The 23241-nt window shown below is 35.3% G+C and overlaps 1 protein-coding gene across 3 annotated transcripts in view; it reads right to left on the reverse strand.

The window, feature by feature from the left end:
• Ugt8 (UDP glycosyltransferase 8) overlaps positions 1-23241 on the reverse strand; it is an 86673-nt gene that overhangs the window by 21391 nt on the left and 42041 nt on the right. For all 3 annotated transcript variants that reach the window (XM_076933218.1, XM_034501275.2, XM_076933219.1), the window contains exon 2: positions 18089-18912. In XM_076933218.1, the coding sequence (XP_076789333.1) occupies positions 18089-18910 (822 nt within the window). In that variant the 5' untranslated portion in view covers positions 18911-18912. The remainder of the gene's footprint in view (positions 1-18088; positions 18913-23241) is intronic.

The following is a 23241-nucleotide window of genomic DNA, read 5'->3' on the forward strand; positions in this document are numbered from 1 at the left end:
TCATCAGAATAAAGTTCTCTACTGACAATAATGAAGAAAGAACAATGCTGTACAGGAGGGACTCTCAGCCAATTCTTCAGTGATTAACCACAGTTTCCTATGATGAATTTATATTCTTTTTCTACTTACTGGTTTCTGTATTTTTGGTGGTGGTGGTTGGTTGCTTTTTTTTGTTGTTGTTAGTTGACTGTTTTGTTGTGTTTTCATCCTGCTTTAATCCATGTATATTATTTTACTTTCTACACTGCTACTGGAGTTTAAAAATTTGTTTCTTTTAAGTATTTTTTAAAGATACATGAAATGCTGAAGTAATTTTTATAAAGGTAAATCTCACTTTTGTGCCATAATGGCAAGATTTAAAAACTAATGTCTTTCCCTTAAACTGCTACACAAAATATGAATAAAAAAATCTCATCTTCCTTGCACACAGATGTGTCATTTTGATCTGTTCAAAGTGGATTCAAATATGTAGCAATGGCATTCCATCCTACATAATGAAGAATAGAGGGACTCGAACAAGGAAAATCTCAGACTAGTCAGGAAAAGACCTCAAAAGAAAGGCACCATTAAATTGGCTACAGACTCTTCTCCCAGCCATGGTGTCTGGCTCATCCATCCATTACTCTTTTCCATCTGATCAATGCAAGTCAGAAACTAAAAGGGGACCATCAGAAGATGTGTATCTTCCCAGAATGAAAAAAGGCAAACAAGACTGGTATCTACTAGCTATTCTATTAAGAATGTCCTCTGAGATGCTTCAGCAGTAAAGATTACTTGTTGCTCTTACACAATACCCAAGTTTCTTTTGCATCTTGTACATCTTGTCTCCTGCTCCAGGATATATGATTCCCTCTTCTGACCTTCACAAACACCAGACATGCATCTAGTGTGCATAAATACACACAGGCAAAATATGTAGGCATAAGATAAAATTTAAAAGTTAAACAAAAGAAAATCCACTGTTATACTCAAGCTAATTTATTAAGAACCATAAAATGTTTTCTACCATCTGAGAATTAACATACAAAAACAAAAAAAGAAGTAGACACTGGAGAAATAGTTTTCTCCAGGTAATAATAGCACACCAAGTGGCTATCTAATGCCACATGGTCAGACCTGAAAACATACATATAAGTAATATTATAAAGACTGAGCAGATTATATTTATGTACTTAGGACCTGTCTCCTTCTCCCTTCTTCTTCTCCCTCCCTCCCTCTCTCCCCCTCCCCCATGAAACTCTAAGTGATAAATACTATTGCTGAGAAACTACTTTGCTCATTAAAGCAGCAATGGTGTTTTGTGTGCTGTTGCTGTGGAGGACAGCAGTTCTGCTGTGCTCTGCACTTTTTATCTCACAGTCAAGTGGAGCTGAGGTGCTCTGTACAACACAAATAGTGTATGCACGCATTCAGTGCAATTAAATGAGAAGTTACCATTTTCCTAGTAAATTTCACATAGCTAATAGCCTTTATCAACTTTTATTACTAGTAAAAAAAAATAAATGGACGTTTTCACACTAAATGGCACATTTGTTTTAAGTCACTAATAAACTTCATGGGAATCTCTACTTAATTTTACTTTTAATTTATTATACAATATCTTAACTTACCTTGTTAACCATACTAGCCTTAGATTCACAGCCTTACTGCCTCAGCTTTCTGAGTGCCTGGATTATAGGTATGTGTCACTGAAACTGGGTAGTGAAAAGCTCTTTTTAAGGATCACATTACATGTTTGTTTCTTCAAAAGTAGCAAGGAAACCTTAAAGCATAGCAGTAAGAATGATTAGAATACACTGCATGGGAACAATGAGCCACATGAATGACACTCTAGGACCTTACCTATATATTTTGCCAAACAGTAAAATGCAAGTGCATCTACCAAAGGCATCTCTAAGGTAACTCTCTTTTAGAGACACACTGTGAATCTCCTGAGATATTTCTCCTTATTATTCATATTAAATATGACAAATAACATTTCTTTGCATTCATGTGTGTTTACACCCAATTCTCCCCTAAAGAGTTCTTTGGAGGAAATGTACTATTCTTTCTTCTGTTCCTCAAACCCTGTAAAGCTCTAGCTCACAGGAAGAAATTAATAAACTCTTGCAATGTTTCTCTATCTGACAAACTGACAAAAAATTATAAATGCATTCACTTGCTAATAGGATTTAATGAGTACATGGTATGTATGAAACAGAGTTCAGACATACATATGGGAATAGAGAACCATACTCTAAAATAATGTTACCTAAAAGCCCTTCAAGATTATTAACTTCACATATGGTATAACATGTTTCTCTAAGTTTCATATGCTTCCTGTTTATTAGAACCACATGGAAGGCAGAGACATTACAACCTGTTGCTATTGCAGAGTTTAGTGCTGTTTGTCAATGATACTCTTGCCTATTCCAAATAAAAGTCAAGTGATTCATGGGTTGTATCACTGGCTACTACTTAATAATTATTAGATTCCAAAATATATTTTAACTATTGATTTTGGTCCTTTTGAATATGAAGGCCTAATGGTATACAAAGCCATCATCATAATTTTGTATCCAAACATCATTTTATTAGTTTATATAAACAAACCAGAAAAAATATTATTCTTAGCAATTTCGTGGCAGTTCTAACCTCAGATGGTGACTAAACACACAAAATAAAATAGCACTAAAATAACAAGCACAAAAAAGGTGTTCTATTCCCATCCTTGAAAGTTAAAGTTTACTTTACCATAATGCTTTGCAGTTTACATAACAAAATAGAGTAAGTTATAACCACAATACGTAATGGCATGGCCAATACATATTAGTATCATAATAGCATGATTATAATTTAGAGTGTGAAAGTTTACTGATGTTTTCTCTTCAGTATAAGGCTATTCTACTAATTCTATCATTATATCACCTTGAGCTGTAAATATTTTGCTTCCTCTACTTTCACTTGACTGAACAGCTGCATGCTGTTGAATCACCTACCCAGCATCGACAGCTGAGTAAACTCAGCACTGATCATTTCAGTAAGTTGAACTTCAATTTACTTGTCCATTCTGTCACAACTATTTAGCTTGTAAGCAACTGGATTAAAGTTACTGCTTGACTTTTGTTGGTGTATGATAAAGAAAATATTTATTTTATTTCAAAAGGCATATATTGTTTTCATACTCTTAAGGGGGCAGATAAGTTATAGAAATATAGAATACAAATTGTTGTAAGAATAAACTTGAATCTGACATATATTGAGATGTGAAGGTATTAGAGACTGTTTTTCTGTGTTTAAAATAGTATAACTTTCCAACTCTAATATTTTGAATTATAAAATAACTTTCTCCTTACCCAACAAATTGGAATCTATGATTTATACAATATAAATTAAGGTATGGATCTGGACTGAGACAAGAGGGACCACATTGTATTATGAAGTAACATTATTTATAAAGCTATACTGCCCAAAAGTGGGTAGTCGGTGGAGGTTATACCATGATTATCAACTGACAAAAGTATTACAAATTAATTTACCTCAAGTACTACCATCTATTAAATATAATATTTTGCTTGCCAGGTTCTTCAAACAATATTCTAACATTTATCAGAACTCTTGGAAAAAAATTACTCTAATAGTGAAATCAATGAATAAACTGTCACAACAATCAGGGCTTTGCTGTCAAAATGTGTATAGCCTATTTTTTGATATTTTCTAAGATATATTTTCGACTTAAAGAAATTTTGTCAATATATAACCTGGAGTAAAGTTATGTTTTTAACACTTAATTTTTTTATTTTTGATGTTACTAGGTCAGTTACTATAAATGTATACCCTCCCAAAACTGTTTTGGAATTAGGACCATGAGGAATTCTCCTCTAAGAAATATCAATCTATGATGTCTTAACAGTGACATGGAAAGTTCGCTAGTATGACGTGCATGAATAAACCCAGTAGAACACGGTCCTAGGCCAGCTCCCTTCTTCTATGTGACTGTCCTGCCCTGTTTTGGAAAGAAGCTGTTTGTCAGTCATAGAAAGAACACTCACTGTGCCAGTCACTCAACAGAACTCATGTTCTCTATTTTTACAACAGAATTGTTTTTTCTGACTTTAGTGATAAACGAATTGTAGACCAAGACAATAAAATAACCTTGCAATGATTACAACTAATAACAGTGAGATTACCATTAAAGCTCATGGTGATCTGTGTCAGTCTATGCTCATTCTGGCACCAAGCAGTCTCTGTTCATAGAAAGTCTAACAATAAATCAGATGCTGAGGGCTGGGTGGGGGCAATAAGAGACATTAAAAGAGCAGGGATACAAAGCAAACAAAACAGGGGAAAGTTCATGACACAAACTCATTGAAAATTAATAAAATCCCAGAAGCTACCTTTTTTCAGGTTTAGTAAGTGGTATTGTGTTAAGCAAGAGAGCCATGGGCATTAGAATGTCTGTAAAGCCAGGCTTGGAGACAGTAGGTTCTCCCCAGACCTTTCTGAGGATTGTAGGAAATTCCTCACTCAGCCAAGGCATCTGGACTATAGGTTGACAATGAGTAAGCATCTGTTGATCGCTAATGGATGGTTGAAATGAGTAGAGTCTAGTAAAGAAGGTAGAAGAGCCAGAGCTACCTTTTATTTCCTCTTGTATCTCTTTACAAAGTAGACCAGCATTTGAATCCTAGAGTGTTAGAAACTGTTTAGATCACATTCTGAACAGTTCTTTGGAAACTTCAGGCACTAAGGCATCTTATTCTGTATTCTCAATATCTAGCAGTCTTTCTTTCATATGGAAGACTTCAGCAAACTTTGTTTTGTTTTTTTAAGAGACAGACTATTGCAAGGATGTATATATGAAGGACTGGTTATTTTCTTGTATATGTAGAAGCCTCAGGAAGATCACGTTCAACATGGAGCTTGGAACTCCTCAGTGACCATGGATTGGAAGCTAGAAATTTTACAGTAAGAGATACATGAGGAAAACACTAGACCAGAGAAAGATGGGAAATATTGAAGCTGAAACCAACTAAGAACTCCCAAATAACAGCATTAAAATCCAAAAACATCAGCTACTGAGAAAGGTGCACTTTCTAAAAAAATAGAAACTATTCAGCATGAAAAAGTTTAGAATGGATTAAGATGTCAGCCATGAGAGTAGCAGGAAAAATCCCTAGCTCTTTTGTCATGGGACAGAATTTTTAAATGGCTTAATGTTGTACATGGTGACTTCAATGAATTACTATAGAGAAGATAGAATGAGAAAAAGAAAGAATGAGTTAGGATATAGCAACATCCCTAAAACCTGTTTAGGCTGGATTATTTTTCTTACAAGTCCCTTCAAAGACCTTACTATTCTACTTGGGATCTTGTGATGAGGTTGTCTAGCCTAGTATGCTTGTTTACCATCCAGATCCAGAAGCCAAGGACACAAGCACTACTGAGAACATCCTGGCTCTCACAAGAAACATCATAATCCCTGCTTATTCTCAGTTGCTCATGATTAACATGGCACATGGCGTCCAAACTTCAGTTAATGTTAGTAGTCCACTGTTTGTTCTGTCCATCAGACTTAAGATTCTTCAGAACAAAACTAATTCGTTTCAATAGAGCTTGTGTATTGAATAAACAAATTATTTCAGATCTTCTAAGTGTTATTGTATGGCTTAGTTACCATAATCAAAAGCATACCTGGAGGCTGTTTTTTACTATTTAAAGCAAGAATTATGTATCATTTTATGCAAATGCATATGTGCATCAGTGACACAGATGATCTCAGGAAAAATGTTAGAGGCTTAAACTATATATTAATCTTGTACAAAGAATGTACAAGCCTATAATTTAACCTATTATTCTTTTTAAAAATTATTTTAATTCCTTACAATGTATGAAAAAATATAAAGATGATACTTAAAAATTATACTTGCAATTGTAATAGTCCTCCACCAAGAATTTATTCCAGATAATGTCTTAAACCTTAAACTGCCCTCTAATCTATTAGCATATGTTTTTTCCTAAGAAAGAACAACCATAATAAACAAATAATTAAACAGTTATCATCCTTTACCATTTGCTTTGCTTATTAATAGGGGAATATTTGAAAAATTCATAAAATATTTACTTCCATAGGTATTAAAATATTTTGCCAGATAAAGTTGGCATTAAAATAATTTGTTGAGGGAGCTGAGAAATGGCTCAGTAGTTGAAAGCACTTGCTAAGGACCCATGTTTGGTTCCCACACCCACTTGGCAGCTCACAATCATCTGTAACTCTGGTTCCAGGGATCCCTTGCCCATGTCTGGTCTCCAGAGCATTGCATAAATATACTGCACAGACATACAAGTAGGCAAAATGCCCATACATATAAAGGGGTTTGAAACATTCTAAAGGCTAGCTTCAGTTTACAGATGAATACTCTGGACCTATTTTGATGAGTGAGTCTGGATTTCTTCATCTAAGTATGAAGCCTCTATGGATTGCTACAATCTGCATCCTTCAGTTTCCATGAAGCCTGTGTGATAAGTAATCTTGCTTATTGATCTGATGAGAATTAGAATAATAAAGTGGAAACAAGCCCCTTGGTACGGTCTGTGTTGGGGTTTCTATATTTTGTTATAGACCTGGGAATATCCAGTCTAAATGGGGAGTGGTGTCACTGCATGGGCTGAGGCTCCAGACTGTATGAAAATGGAGAAATTAGGCTGAGTACAAGCATTCACCTCTTCTCTCCTAACAATAGAATCCATGTGGTCAGCTGCTTCAAACTGGTACCACAAAGCCAATTGCCACCACAATGGTCTCTACTTCCAAAATATGAGTTAAAACAAACGTTTCCTTCGAGACGTTTTTGTCAGATTATTTTGCCACATTAACCCAAAAAAGTAACTACTACAACCTATTACTGAAGGAATCCCTGAAGAATGTGTGTTGTGCTCCCTTCCTTGATTGCCCAGAGTTCCAAGGTTAAGGATATAACCTGTGGTTAATGCTTTGCTCTGGGTCTATGGCACTGAATGATACCAAATGGCCCAAGAGCCTTTTCCCCTTCGAATCGTGTATATTTTTTCTTTGTTTTCCTAGGGGAGCTTCTCTCCTTCTCTGACAGTTAAACTGAATAGAAGTTTTCCCCTTTTCTGCCTTCATACATCACCTTTTATCGTTGCTGTCTTAATCTTTCCTGAGTTTCAGAATAAAATAGCTCAGATCTTTAGAAGATATACAATTAAGGCAAACTAATTCTGTGAAAAGGCTTAATGTGGTTATTGTGAGTCAAGGATATCAATTCTAGTTCCTGAATATTGTAACATTTATTCCAGCCTTTCCAATACTCTTGATACATAATTTTTTAACTCTTAGTTGTAATACAAATAAAAGTCCTAAAACAGGTTTGTTACTGGACTTAATAGAAGAAACGTACTTAAATTCTAGATTATTTTCCACTAAATGTCGTTTAAAATGCAGCTTATCTGCATTGAGCATACGCTATATATTTATTTAAATAATAATGTTGATTGCCATTAGAGCACTATGGTACTCCTTTATTCTTATAACAATATTATAAAACTTCTAAGTACAAACATGTCAACTGATTTACAACTAATGCTTTAAATATTGATAAAATCAGCTTTTTTTTTTTTTTAAATTATGAAGACCACTTGGTCTAGAAACTTTTCAAGAAAATGAAAGTAGTTCTTGGTAGCAGACCTGATACTTAAACTCCTGCATCCCAAGCTAATCCCACTCTTGTTTACAGAACACAGGTCAGGCAGTATCAATGAATGAAGCTCCACTAGTCTACAAAGACCAAGTTCCAGAAAAACCCTAATGACAGTCTTTTCTGCATACATTACCTTCTCATGTATTTGGCTTATTTTCTTCTCAAGTCTTAAATGGAAAGTTAGACCCACTGGTCAAATGCACTGTATCTATGTACAATGACTCAAGTGCAAACTGCTTAAACTGAGAATTTACTTCCTCCAAAAAATTACAATTATTGCAGGGATAATCTCACCTGTAATCAGCCAGAAATACTGGCATCGAGGACACATTAAGAATTCTACCTAATCATCCTGAACCACCATTGCCTACCATTTACCTTTCAGCCTAATTATGACGCTGGTATTGATTGTTCTGACTCAACACCTCACTGTCATTCAAACTCAAATTTCAGCATAAAATATTTACTACTTCTAGAAAGGTAATACATTAGGTTGTTTTCAGCCCTTACCATATTGCAATACATGAATTTAATTGCCATTCGTTTTGCTATAACTTACTGCATTCAAGGGTAGAGATGTGGTGCTTTTAATGAAAGGAAGGGGCAGCAGCTGGCTGCTTGAGACACAGTAAAGTTGCTAGAGTGGGGTTGCTACTCTGGGATTACTGGATCACAGCTCTCTGTAGGAGTGACAGAAAGGAGCGGAGAAGATCAGTAGATACTTTACATGCATTGAAAGGAGCACACTATTGAAAGGAAAATTAGAATATTGAAGGTAAAAGTCAAATATAGACAGAAATATGGCTAAGGTTAGTTTTTTTTAAAAGAGAACATGGATTTCTATGAAAGGATTATAGTGATAAATTATTAATAGCAAGTTAAAATAAATTGTTAACATTTGTCTATTTTACACACCAGGCACAAATACTTACTAATGAAACCCCTAATGTGTGAAGATTATTTATTTATGATTCTCAAACAAAAATGGTATTGTATCAGATTCACTGGGTGTGCTTTGTCCAGTCTGATTTTCTCATTAGCAATTCTTTGCATGATTAAATGCTAAGTACACAGCTGTGTGAAGCCTCAACTGGTAGTAACCAGTAGTGCCTAATACTGCTGTCTTAAAGGAATAACAATATAGTCAAATCTGGATGTACAAGCTTTAAGGCCCCATTCAGCTGGCAGACCTGGGGTTATGAATGTAAGTACAGATTATATATACAATGTGTGAATAAGGCTAATGTGGTACTTTTCACCTCAGTTAAAAACTTCTGTGGGGTAAATAGAATGAATATAACTCCTGCTTAAAAACTTACTCTGTTGAAATTGCAAATAGGCAAAACCACAGTATGAATCCCATTAGATCATAATTTTAAAGTGTTTCTTAAATTTATTCCTAAGCAAATCTAGTGTGATGAACTATATCATTTCTAGTAAAACATCATTATTACTTTGAAAAATAAGAGTAGGAGCTTGGGGCATTCAACTGAAAGGAAAAAAAGCCATACATGTGCTAGTACAGAAGTGAGTTCTTTTATCTTTACCTTTCTTTGTAATGGCTACCACATCTCAGCTGCTAAAAATAGCATCTTTACAGTAGCAAGTAGTTTCAAACTACACATCACATTAATTACTATTCTAAAAATAAAATAATCTCATAGACAAGCTTTTTACTGAAAAGTAAATGTAAATAACTACAAGAAAAATAATATATGCATCTAAAATTTACCAAAATAAAATTAAATTTTAAAAAAAGTTTGAAGCATTTCCCTATATTCTGAAATTTGGCTTCAAAAAGAAAAATGGGACTATTTTACAAAATCTTATTTTAAATAACCTCTATTATACAAAGATGAGATATAATTTTTAAAGAAAAATTAAATTTCATGTGTTTTCATGTTTTAAAATTCTCTTTTAAGAAGAATGATCTTTATTTTTATTTATTTGTATATCTGTGTGTCTTTGTGAGTATACAGAATGTGTGTACAGGTGCCCTTGGAGACCAGAAGAGGCCACTGGATACTCTGAAGCTGAAGTTATGGGATGTTTTACTAAGTGGGTGCTGGAAATCACCTGGGTTCTCTCTGAGAGTAGTACTTATTCTTAACCACTGAGCTATCTCTCCAGCTCCTCTAAAATTTTGTATAAGATCTCATTTCAGGAAAAAACTCATAAACACTCCTTTGTGTTGTAAAAAAATAAAATTATTCCTTTCTTGATTATCGCTTTATCACATTCATCATTCTGTACTTTGTTTTGGATCTCTCTGAGTTTGTGAAACTACAAAGTATTAGTTCTCAACCTTCCTAATGCTGCAACCTTTTAATACAGTTCCTCCTGTTCTGGTGACCCCAACCAATATTTTGTTGCTACTTCATAAATGTAATCTGGGCATTGTTAAGGATCGTAATGTATATATCTGATATGTAGGATACCTATAGGTTGAGAACCAGTGTACTAGGGATTCTTTTGCTGTTGATTTTCTTTAATTTGCTAGTGGTCACAAAAATACAGTCAGTTATTTCAAATTCTCTAAATTTGTTGAGATTTGTTTTATGTTGTAATATATTGTCTGTTTTAGAAGAACTTCTATGGGCTCTAGTAACATATATACTCTTTAGCTTAAGGATTAATATTCAATAGGTACCCGTTAGGTCCATTTGATATATTATGTTCTTTAATTCTGTTTCTCCATTTATTATTGTTTATGGGGGGAAGGTGGGGTACTGAAGAAATCACTTACTGAATTAGATTACTCTCTGTCTTCAGTCCAGTAGTAAGTACACTTATTATGAAATTGTTTTCTAGAGTTTGGTGCATACCTGTTTTCCTAAATGTAATATCTTCTTAGTTAATTTAGTGGTTTCAACTTGTAATTAGAGGGTTTTAAAATTACTTTATTTTCTATTTATAAATTTTATACAATATATTTTGATCATATTCTTCCCCTCTCCCAACTCTTCCATCCTCCTTAACCATCCAATTTCATGTTTTTTTTTCCTTTTCTCAAAGAAAGACAAAAAGACCAAAGGGAAAAATAAACCATACAAAAAGTAAGTTAAACAAACAAACAAACAAAAGCATACAATAACCATGGAGACTATTTTAAGCTAGCCAACTACTCCTGGACATGGGGCCTGCCCTGGAGTGTGATTTAGGTATACCCTCTGGAGAAAATGGATTCTCCCTTTACTTGCAGGTATCAGTTGCAAGTAAGATCTTGGTTGTGGGTGAGACTTGGTGTCTACTCCTCCTTCTCAATAATAGGACTTTTTTCTAGTTGGAGCCTGTGCAGATTGTGTGCACTATCATGTTCTGAGTTTATCCTGAATCTGACAGAAGAAACTGTAGGGTATATAGGCTTGAATTCGTTGGCAAAGAAATGATCATTGTGAACAAGGCCCCAGTAGCACAGACATTAAGATCAACAGTTAATAAACTGGATCCCATGAAGCTCAAAAGCTTTGCCATAGCAAAGGACACCATAATTTGATCAGAAAAATAGCATAGAGAAAGCAGGGGCAATCTTTATAATTTACATGTGGCAGAGGGTTAGTATATGAAGTAAAAACCAAAAATTACCGGGCAGTGGTGGCGCACGCCTTTAGTCCCAGCACTTGGGAGGCAGAGGCATGTGGATTTCTGAGTTCGAGGCCAACCTGGTCTACAGAGTGAGTTCCAGGACAGCCAAGGCTATACAGAGAAACCCTGTCTCAAAAAACAAAAAAAACAAAAAACAAAAAACAAAAAACAAACAAAAAAACAAACAAAAATCTGAACATCAAGGAAACAAACAATCCAATGTAAAAATGATGTACTGAAGTAATAAACCAAGAGAGTCTTGTCAAAAGCCGAAACACAAATGGCCGAGATAGCACATAAAGAACTGCTCAACATTTTTAGTCACCAGGAAAATATAAATAAAAAACACTTGGAGATTTCATCTTACCCTACTCAGGATGGCCTAGATCAATAAAACAAATTATACCATATGCTGAACTGACCACAAGATTCACCTATACTGCTCATGGGTAAATACCCAAAGAACTCTATATCTTACTACAGAGATACTTGCTCATATATGTTCATTGCTGCTCTATTCATAATAGCTAGATATCAAAATAGCCTAGATGTCGATCAATTAATAAATGATTATTAGTTTTTAACAAATCAATGATATTTCTAACATATGTATATATATGCAATTCATTAATATACAAATTATAAAACAGTGATTTTCCATTCTCTTTATCACTTCCAAGCTCTTTTATGACTAAAATTATTGAAGGTATTCATAATTTTGCCTTGCCAACAATATACTACCAGAAATAAAAATGTATGGAAGGTGCTCAAAACGTTCTTTTTTTTACATCTTATTTAAAGTAGAAAAAGCTTCAAAAATATAGACAAGAAATAGGAATTAGAAAAAGAAGACAAGGGATGAGTCGGGGTGGGTAACAATGGGCTAAGACTGGGGAGTTCTTATATATATGACATATGGAGGTGTTATAAAAAGTCACTGTTTTGTACAAATCATAAACTAAGAAAAACAGACAAAACAATAATTCAAGCCTCACTGCTGACTCATTTACAATTTGATGATGATTAAATCAGGCCTGGGTGACACAACTCAGTAGGTAACTCATCTGCTGCCTACCCTAGTAATCAGAGCTTAATCACTGGGCTACATACACCCAATGTAAGGGAAGAACAACTCTTACAAGTTGTCCTATCACCTTCACACATACATGTATGCATAGCATGTGTATACATGCCCACATAAGAACACATACATATACATACACACACACACACACACACACACACACACACACACATATATATATATATATATGTATATATATATAAATAAATGAGATAAAATAATTCAGTCCACAATTGTAAACAGATTTTTATTATCCATTATTCATTCTTTCCGGAAAATTACAAAAAAAAAAAAAAAAAAAAAAGATCCTAGTGTTTTCTTAAAAGGTGATATAAACGAAATCTTTAACTATTATAAAATGGACCTTTCTCTAATTGTATACAAAGCTATTCCATTCCAGAGGTATTTATTTAGCAGTTGCTATATTCATTGAACTATAAAATCAGGTCAATATCAGTAAGTTTATTTTACTATATTATGGATCCAAGTAGTTAAGTGAAAAAATGAGAAGGAAATAAAGGAAAAGTGGTATCTATGAAGGACAGTTGGTTTCCCTCTTGTAACTAAACATAATAATTCTCCTAAAGTCTCTATCAAAACCAAGCCTTAAGAGACACTACATTTAAGCCAATGGCCTCTCTCACAAAAAGGACATGCTTATTTGTCTTATTCTGATCTCAACATTCACTTCTCATAGCACTTTCTGTAATGTATACTCTGTTAACCAAGTAATTAACTAACCTCTAGCTAAATCAGAATACTTAAATCTCCCAATAAAAAGAATTCCAACAAGCTGGGCAGTGGTGGCACATGCCCTTAATCCCAGCACTTGGGAGGCAGAGGCAGGCAGATTTCTGAGTTCCAGGCCAGCCTGGTCTACAGAGTGAGTTCCAGGAGAGAGAAACCCTGTCTTGAAAAAAAAAAAAAAATTTCCTTCCTTCCTTTCTTCGGAGGGTATGTGAATTCAACTTTCTGAGTATTGAAGTAGCAGAAAAACATTTTGCATTCTAAAATAATCAACTATGTGTCATTTCTGTGAGGCAGTCATTGTAAGTTTGGGCTTTCTTTTAATTGCATCGACTATAAGTACAATAGAAATTAGACAAGACTGGATACTAAGTACATTTGTCACACTGACCCATTTAAGAAAATGTAGGAAATACTTGCTTTGTGCTTTTGTAACTAAATTAAAAAAAAATACCATTATCTTGTGTTTCAAACTCTATTTCAATATTCTATTATGTTATTTAATATGTAAAGTAAAAAATAAAGTATTATTTTCATTTAAGAACATACACTAAGAAATAAATGTACCAAACTCACTGACAGTAACAAGTTTAATTTAAAATTAGAAATGTTTGGCTTGGTATGAGGATATGTGAAAAATAGAGCAAGCACATGGTGCCAATAGCATTTTTTTTTACTTTCACTGGTAGAAATATCAGTTAAAATATTTCCCTTAACACTACCTATGTTTGATCAATGTCTAATTGAGCAATTCTCAAGTGTACAATAATGATTTAAGGATTGACAATGAGAAAGGAGACTTAAAGGTTATGCTGAATCTTGTGATATTAATAGCAAACAGTAGAATATGGTTATATAATTGGATCTCGTGTGATGTTAATAAATACCTTTAGTTTATAATGCTTAGAGGAGCAATAGATAGCTTATTTAATGTTATAAGACTGTTCAGAAAATGTCTGTACCAGTGAACTGAATGATAAGTTACCTTTGGCTCCCACTATTCCTGAATTACTTTCTTGATAGATTTGCATTATCGAAAACTTCTTCTGGTGTATTACTACAAAATAAATGTCAAAATGTTATGATCAACTCAAAACACTACAAAAAAAATCTACAATTTTCTTTCTAACTCTCATTTTGTGGAAAACATCTGAGAACAAATGGAATTTAACTCCAGTCTGATAAAACACTATGGTCCCTAACTTTCTGTTTTCCAAATATCAACATGACTATATGAAGACATCTTTTAAAACTGATGGAATCCATATTAGGAACCTAGTGACAGAGATTTTACATCTTGACTAATTGACACTAACAAAACCTGGCATTTCAACCAATGTGGTATGTAATGGCTATAATCCCATCTCCATCTTTAAAACAATAACATAGGGTCAGATCGTAATATAGCATATTATTAAAACAGCCTCAATTTTAACAGCTACCTGTTGGGGGCTGACTTTTAGCAGAAAGCGGCTATCAGCTTTGCAGCCATCTTGAGCCATATACCCTGACATGAGACTTGGATTACAATAGCCTACAACAGCTGAGCACACTCCGATAATCTTGGTTTAGATACCTTGGGTGTGTGAGATTAAAGGTGTGTGAGATTAAAGGTGTGTAACTTAAGAGTGTGACTTAGAAGTATAGAGATCAGATTTAGAGACAAGACCTAAGGGCATGATTAAAGGTGTGACCAAAAGGCATGGCTTAGAAGTGAGACATATAAAAGGCAGAGGCAGACTCTTTAGATATACTCTTTAGGGAGAATCAGACTCTTTAGATATACTCTTTAGGGAGACTCCTTAGAGAATACAGCTAGACTTGGGACTTGGACCAGGAAGAGAGACTGAAGAATAAACGGGATTGAATCACACTCTATCTGGTCTCCATTCTTCGAGTGCATCCTCACTCTCTCTCTTGCTGAACCCCGACCCGTGGACTGGAGCGGCAGCTTGGGCCGGGATACAGTGGCCACCAAACGCGGGGCAGCCCGGGCCTCAACATTTTGCTCGGGCTGAGACAGCTACCTGCAACTTGATCAAGCCATTTACCCAAGGGCCAGCAGTAGCAATATCACAGCCTAAATCCTTACTTCATTACCATATGGAATCATAAAGATTCTGAGTCAATGGAAACTGAATACTGTTTATGAAAAACCAATGCTTTCTTTCATTCTGCTCATAACAAGATAGCCTTTCAAACTACTCGGGAGGCTAATCTATTAAATGTGTTACTCAAGTCTCTTTCTCCATAATAAATGACCAGACAACAATAAGGGGAGTGTCATGATCCTGTCTTTGACATTCCGTTCTCATCTCTTTCCTGTAGCCCTCTCCATGATTGTATTTCTATAACTTAAAAATGCCCACAGAACTGGTAAAAATGAAGAGGACAGTAATATTCTTTAACTGGAAATAAAATAATGCTGAGGTGTACCTAAAGAGCAGCATACCAGCTAAAGTCAGCCTTCCAGACAGGAAGAACAGGTCTATTTCATTACCAACCCTCTTTCTGAGTGTATCCCAAATGAGCAGAGAAGCATTTTAGTTCACCAGTTGGGTGTTATCAATCAAATTCATTAGTATACCTATTTTCGTTCACTAAAATATATTCATACTATAGATGGTACACTGAAAAACCAATCCAGCATTTAGAATCTAAACCTTCCGTGCTACTAATCATGTAACAGTATATAATGTACACCATGTATGTCCCACTGTCTGTGTGACCACACCAATAGATACAAGAAACTGCTGCTCAATAGAAGCACAATTTCACTATAATCATTGCTGGAAACCCAGTGAAGTAAAAAAGAGTGACAAGCTCATAAAGTAGATCTGTCAGTGTTAACAAGTTAAGTCTAAAAACATTTTCACTAATACATTAGGTAAGTTTCAAAAAAATCCAGTAAAATTGGTTTTTAAAAGAAACTAGATGACCTAGAGACAGTGGTTAAAAGCTCTGACTGCTCTCCTAAAGTACCATAGTTCGATTCCCAACACCATCTGTAATTAATGCATATAGTACATATATGTGTGTACATATATATGCATTATATGTATATATGTATATATAGTACATATATGTACTATATGCATTAATATATGCATATATGCAGCCAAAACATCCATACACATAAAATAAGTAATTTTATTTTAAATTTAAAAAGAATTGCAATATTCAAGCTAGTAAGATATGAATGAACTGAGGGAACCAAGGTAGTAACAATAAGACTATTGAAAAATGCACACATTCTACATATTTTAATAAATACAGAATGCACACAAAATATGCAGCATAAAATAGTCTTGTATACCTATAATTGGTTTTTCAAGTTGATGCAACCCCAGAAATATGCACAGAAATTGAAAGAGGGGCAAGAACAATCAACAGATCTTTTTCTAATCAAGAGAGTGAGGAGACAAAGAGAGAAAGTGCTCAGACCAAAAGTGATGGGCTGTTCTCACTGGGAAATGATGAAGCTGTGGAAAGAGCAAAGCAATGTCTGTGACATTATAAATGACCATCTTAAGGTAAAGACAGATTTGCTCACTAATTCATCAAGAAGCTGCTTCTAAGACCTGACTTTAACTGTCTTTAGGAAGAAGAGTGATATGTCACAAGGTGACTCTGGCAGGGGAAGGTTTAAGGACTGAAATCAGAGTCAAACAAATTCATGAATGGCTGAGATAAGCTAAGGTTAATTCTCATCCTCTATAGTTGTTAAAGTGTGCAGCTGTGCCCTTGACATTCCAGTGGCTTCAGTAATTCAAGCTGCTAACACTCTACTGTACAGGAAGCCAGTATTTCTGAGCTTCCATGTCACATGCACTAGAACCACGTTATCTCTTAAGTATCACTCAAATGGTTCTATCAGAAAATCTCACATCTACATTCCAGTTACTTGATTACACTGTAAGAAAATACTGCCTAGGGATCATTTTTATGTAATACCTACAGGAGATAATCTGGACTTTCTCTTCATTGAGGGCCTGACAGACTTTGGTATTATAGTCTAAAGTGGAAACTATTTGTGCAGGTGTCTATTTTCAGGTATGAGAGCAAAAACTTATATAATCTCTAATTCTGTTATAATTGGTAGCAATCACTGAGCTACCCTGAAGTTAGAAAAGTTTTTAATTCATATGTCAGTGACCTCTGCTAGTTTAAGTAGCTAATTAAAACAAAGTAGGATGGAAAAAAATTCTAAACAATTAATTTGTTGAGGGTTTGACTAGCAAAAAGAATGCAGGCCTGAGCAGATGGATGCTTTTAAAGTACCATTAATTTTGTCTTTAAAATTAAACTGCATTAGGGCATGTTACATTTGTTATTAATTTAAATTAGTTGTTTTCCTACTTTGAAATTAATAGTCTATTATAGGATGGAAATGTTCTAGTCATACATTCCCAATATGTGCTTTTCAGAGAAAATATATTTTAGCTTGCTCTGACTTGTTTATCTTAAAAACTACAATGAAAACTTTTACTAACTACCATCTAGATGAAAGGTAAAAAAATATTATAAATATGTTTTATTGCTCTCTTTAAAGCTGTACAATAATCAGTAATTCTGAATGCCAGAGAAGTACCTTTATTCTTTCAATTTTTCCTGACTTTAGTAGACACAGAGTTCAGCATACTATCTGGGAAGAACAGAGTGTTTAATTAAAAGCAAAATAAATTATGCTTGTTAAAACTACACAGCTAAGTATATTCAACTCATCGACTATAGTTATTACTTAAAAATCTAGTTCTATTCAATATGTTGACTCCACAGGACAGAGAGTCTCTTGATATTACAGATACACTCACCCAAAGCATATGAATTCTAGAGAGTGAAGGATCCACAGATAAAGAGAGCTGATCGGCTATGGGCTCTTAATGTGATACTAGCCAATACTTTTCTATCAGAATAAAAATTGACCCCTGTAGTTAAAAAAAAAATTACCAAGGAGTTCAGCAAACCTTACTTCTGGCAATGGGCTGGCCGGCTTTGTTAAGATTCCTCCAACGTATACAACGTTAGGCAGGGTGGGTCTTGGAAACTCCAGTGCTATGTCAGTACACAACATCCATAGGCTGGATCCATGAACCAAGTCATACATGGACTTTGCAGGCAGCAGGTTGTACTTCTGCATTATTCTCTCATATTTTGGAAGAACCAGAAAGCTGACCCCCATTCTGGATATGAGGTAAACGCCAGTATTTTTCATCCTTTCCAGGAAGTTCATGCGGTCTGTGAGAAGTGAGTTAAATTCTGGGACATAAGCTAAAGGAGCAGGTGCTCCTACTTCAGCAGGATACCAAAGGCCAGTAGAAAATACAGCATACTTAACGCCTAAAAGATGAGCGATCACAAATCCACACATATCATTGGGGTCAACCAGTAGTAGGTCAAACTTTTCTTTTTTCAAACCCTGGATTAGGACTTGGTTGCCAACCATCATGTCACAATTCTTAGTATAGTGATCCAGTATGTCAACCAGTTCAACTGCTGTCAATCTCCCAGAGAAAATATTCCGCATTTTAGACTGCAAGAAAGCATCTGAGGTGGTACTGTTGAAGATCCCTGGGTATCGCTGGAGGCTGTAGTGATTAGATGGGGCAATGTCTCTGCCTTCTGAGAGGAGGAACACAGTGTGATGGCCTCTCTCGTGCAAGGCTGATGCTAGCGTCTTGAAAATGTACAAATGACTTTCAAACATAATTGGCGGCACAATGATGATTTTAGCAGCCCTTGCTATTCCAACAGCACTCCACAGGAGCATGAAATATGGTGTGTAAGACTTCATAGCTGCAAAGACAACCAGAAAATGACTTAAAACATCATATAGAGGCTTGCCATTCAAAACAATCACAAATACTTTAGTTTCCAAAATATCTAATGATCTAATTCTTTTCAAAAATTAGCCTAATGTGTGTTTCAAAGAAGCCTTCACTTAAAATAACAATATTATTATGTACAGAATTGGAAGAAATTGAAACATAATACATATTAAGACCAATCTGAAAATACATAACTTTATCGGTAAAGTAAAAATTTTTACTCAGACAATAACTCTGGAAAGCCTAAAGACACCTGATATTACTTCTCTGAATACTACCTATAAAATACTACTAATAAATTCTTATTATTAATAAATGTCATGATAATTCCAGGAAGAGTGGCAGTTTTTAACTTTCAAGTGTATCAGTACACAATTGTTACTTAAATAATTTTAATTTAATGGTAATATTCCCAATTGTGATTAAAGGCTTCCATAGAGGTCACACTTCAAAAAATATTAAGTAGTAGTTCAAAAATTCTGTAGAATTTTACCTCACAGGTAAAATGACCTTCGGTATTTTTTTTTCTTTTTTATTTCTAAGTACACTAAATAGTCTGATGGTCTGTATTTACATAACATCTTATTTGTTATGCATTGTGTTAATTCAGGGCATCATCCAAATGAATGGCTCTCAAAAGAAAAGTCCAAGGCACACTGAAGAAGGGTTTGGTGAGTGAGTATGTCCCAGACCATACTGTGTATGTGCCATCTTCAACCAGAGTGTCAACCTCAAGTCAGATGGATGTACACTTTAAGGCAGACATTTCTCCTACCCTTTCTGGTTAACAGGGCAAGTACAAAGTCTTACTCCACATTAGTGAGAAATAATGTGCTCATTATGTGTGCTCAGCCATCATGGTAACCTGGCTAGGCAACTCACCGCTGGGGAAAAGGAGTTGCCTCCAACCTTGCCTAGGACTGAATCCACCCCCATTATGTACACAGTCACTCCTGAGGTGGGGAAGAATCTTTACCTCTCACTCCTTCCTTGCTGGGTGTTAAACCCCCAGTACAGCTTGGGCTCTGCCTTGCACTACTTTCCCCTCTTGGCCTGGACTCCTCCTCTTCCTTAAAACAGGCAGGTTCAGGGGCCCAGTGCTCTCCTCACCCCATGCACCTCCAATGACCATTTGCACAACTGCCCAGGTACTTTCAACAGTGTCGGGAAGGGCCAAACAAGAAGGGATGGCAGGACAAGACCCTATATCTATTTTAAAAGTGATGATATAATATATTAGGAGGAAGGTAAGGTGCCCTAGGCCTCATCTTAGGGACTTCAGGTGATAGGGGACCTCAGGGTTGAAGAACTCTGAGGCTTAGTCCCAGAGAGTGGGGACAATATGGCCTCTACTCTCTCTACTTGTGCCTTTCCCACTCAGTGCCTTAGTGAGGGAAACCAATTACCCCCCTCCCATTCCCTTCATCTACCACGGCCCCATCTCAGATATAAGAGACAGGAATAAATAATAATAATTTAAAGTTCATTTTTAATAAAACTTTATAGGTGGGAGTTTTATTTACAAAACATGATGTGGTACTAAATCCCTTATCTATAGGTGTTTACAAATTTCATGTTTCTCAAAACACCTTGAGTTACATATTGGTTGATTCATGCATTAGAATTGATGATTCCAGATCATTGTTAGAGGATTTTAGAATTACCATGGATATAGATTAACTATGATACAACAAATCTAATGTATGACACATGACAGCCCTTGACATTTTATATTGAAAAGAATAGTGATTCGTTTTACACAAGGCAAAACAGCAAGCAAACAATTATACCAGACCATGTTTGAATGGAGCTGTAAAGCAGAATCGATTACTTAAGAAGCCACTCAAATCATATATATGGTTATTGTAAAGGCATTTAAACATCCCCCCAAAAGCCCATACCCATACTTGGGTTTGTCTTACCCTTTCTCTGGCACCTATTAAATCTTGTGCTTAAGTCATATTAAAATCTCCTTCTAATAAACTCCAATCCTACTTCATATTGACTGGTCTTAAATTTATTTTCTGTGGCAAAGTCAAACAGCTGGAGCTTCACCCAACTAAATATTTCTGAAGACAACCCCTAAGACTACTCCAGCAAAGCAGTATAGAGCTGTGGTTGTAGCATTGTTGTTGACAATTAAGAGCTTTTCCTTGAGTTTGGAGGCTCTACTTTTCTTATGAACACTTGGCTCATGAACACAAAAATGAAAGCAAGTATTTCTCAGCATCTAGTTTCAGTCATATAAATAAGTTTTCCTACAGGAGATATAGTGAAGCAAGGGTATAGAACCTCTTTTGCTAAAAATCATTGACTCCTCACTGGAGCCCACAAGTAGTGAAACCAGATGAAAAACTAATATTATTGCCATTGTTTTGTCTGTTTCTCTTATTTTGGCTTAAAGTGCTATCTTTTGGTCACTTTATTCCTGTATAAAATAAAGGCCCGTTCCCCCAAAAAGTGGGAGCAATGGTCTAGGACTGACAGCCTCAGCCCAAAATGGAAGTAATTATTACCTGAATCCCTTCAGCCTCTCTGGTAATAGGGCTTCTTTCTGAGATCACCTTTCAAGACCTGATCAGAGATAATGCTGGGCAGGAACCTTGTTCTCTAAATCTAATGCTCCTGTGAGTTTCTTCAAAAAAGATGGTCACTGTACCCTCTTACTAGTTTCTCTTCTCAACATAACTACATCGAGCATATCTCTGCTTTAAATTTCTGTGTCTGTCACTAGTGAATAAAGACCATTGGCTGAGTCCAGCATGTTGGGGCTTTTAGCATCCAGGTTTCTTCCCTAAAAGCTATGGTTATAGGAGAATAAATACTGTGTGCTATTTCCAATTTTTGCCTTAATAGTTATCACTCTAATTCCTATGTTGAATTAGATTGTGGTAATTATTAACACTCCAGACAAATGCACTCCAAAGAGTAAACCTGGGAAAGTGTAACTACAATGATGCTTAGGGCCAAAAATGCCATTCCTTTCTGGTTATGCCAGGTTACTGTCTATGAGGAACTAAACTGCCCTCTTCAAGCCACTGTTCTGTCTCTGTCTATAGCACCAGGGTGATGAATCATCAAGGTTTTCCCAGAATTAAGGGAGTCCCCAAGGGATGGATATTTCAGAGCAAATCAAGCAAGCGGCTCACCTCATAGCTCTGACCTTGTAGTTCATATATATGTGCATTACTTTACTTACACTAAGACAGTTGCTCTGGTTTTATGAAATAAGTCTGAGAAGGTAAGAACCTGACAAAGGCTAACACCTAGTAAATGAATCCACTTTATCCTGCTACATAAAGAGAGGATAAAGGCTCACACACATGCATAAATGCATCCAATTCATACACTCACAGACACACACACACACACACACACACACACACACACACACACACTACTCACATAGTGCATAACACCCAGCTGTATTTCTATGGTTATTACTTTCACATGAAAATAATACCTGGTGTTCTAAGGTAAATTATGGGTAGCTGTCTGCAAATAAGCCACTGGAAGTAAATATCCTGTCACAGAATAGCAGCTTCTGAGCTTGGGGTGGAAGAGAACACACCATTTAGAAAGGTATTGTCTGTACTATAGTTAGCTCCCACCTTAAAGAAAAGAGGTGGGGAGGGAGATCTGGAAAGATTGCTCAGCGGTTAGTAGCACGGCTTGTACTTCCAAAGGACCCAAGTCTGATTCCCAGCATCCATGTGGCAGCTCACAACTGTCTGTAACTCCAGTCCCAGGAGATCTGACAACCTCTTCTACATTTCTATAGCACCATGAATGTAATATAGATTTTAGACAAACATGAAAGCAAAGCACCCACACATATAAAAATTAAATTAAAATAAAAAATGTATGCTGGAAACTCTGAAATAACTGAACTGCAATCTGGGCAATAGTCATATACTGACAAAACTCAGGTTGACCATCAGTAGGTAACTAGATAACTAGATTTTCAAAATGTACCGCTTTTCTAAGTTTTTTGTTTTTATTTACTCAGAAAACAAAACAACAACAGAACATTTGTATGCTTGTGTGCATATAATTTGTATGTATGCACAGTTTACCTACAGATATGAGACAAAAACTCTGGATAAAAAGAAAGAATGTAGTGTATTTCACAAATGTAAAAAATAAATAATTTTGAGGTTCCCTGACAGAAGTTTCTGGTCAAAATTTCTAACACAGTCACTTAAAAATACTTATATGTGATTAAGAACTAATTTGAAGATCATAATGAAAATATTATATTCATATTGTATTATTCTTTATGCTAACATTAAATTAT

The sequence above is a fragment of the Arvicanthis niloticus genome, chromosome 4 (assembly GCF_011762505.2).
Source record: "Arvicanthis niloticus isolate mArvNil1 chromosome 4, mArvNil1.pat.X, whole genome shotgun sequence".
In the NCBI taxonomy this organism is placed as follows: domain Eukaryota; kingdom Metazoa; phylum Chordata; class Mammalia; order Rodentia; family Muridae; genus Arvicanthis; species Arvicanthis niloticus.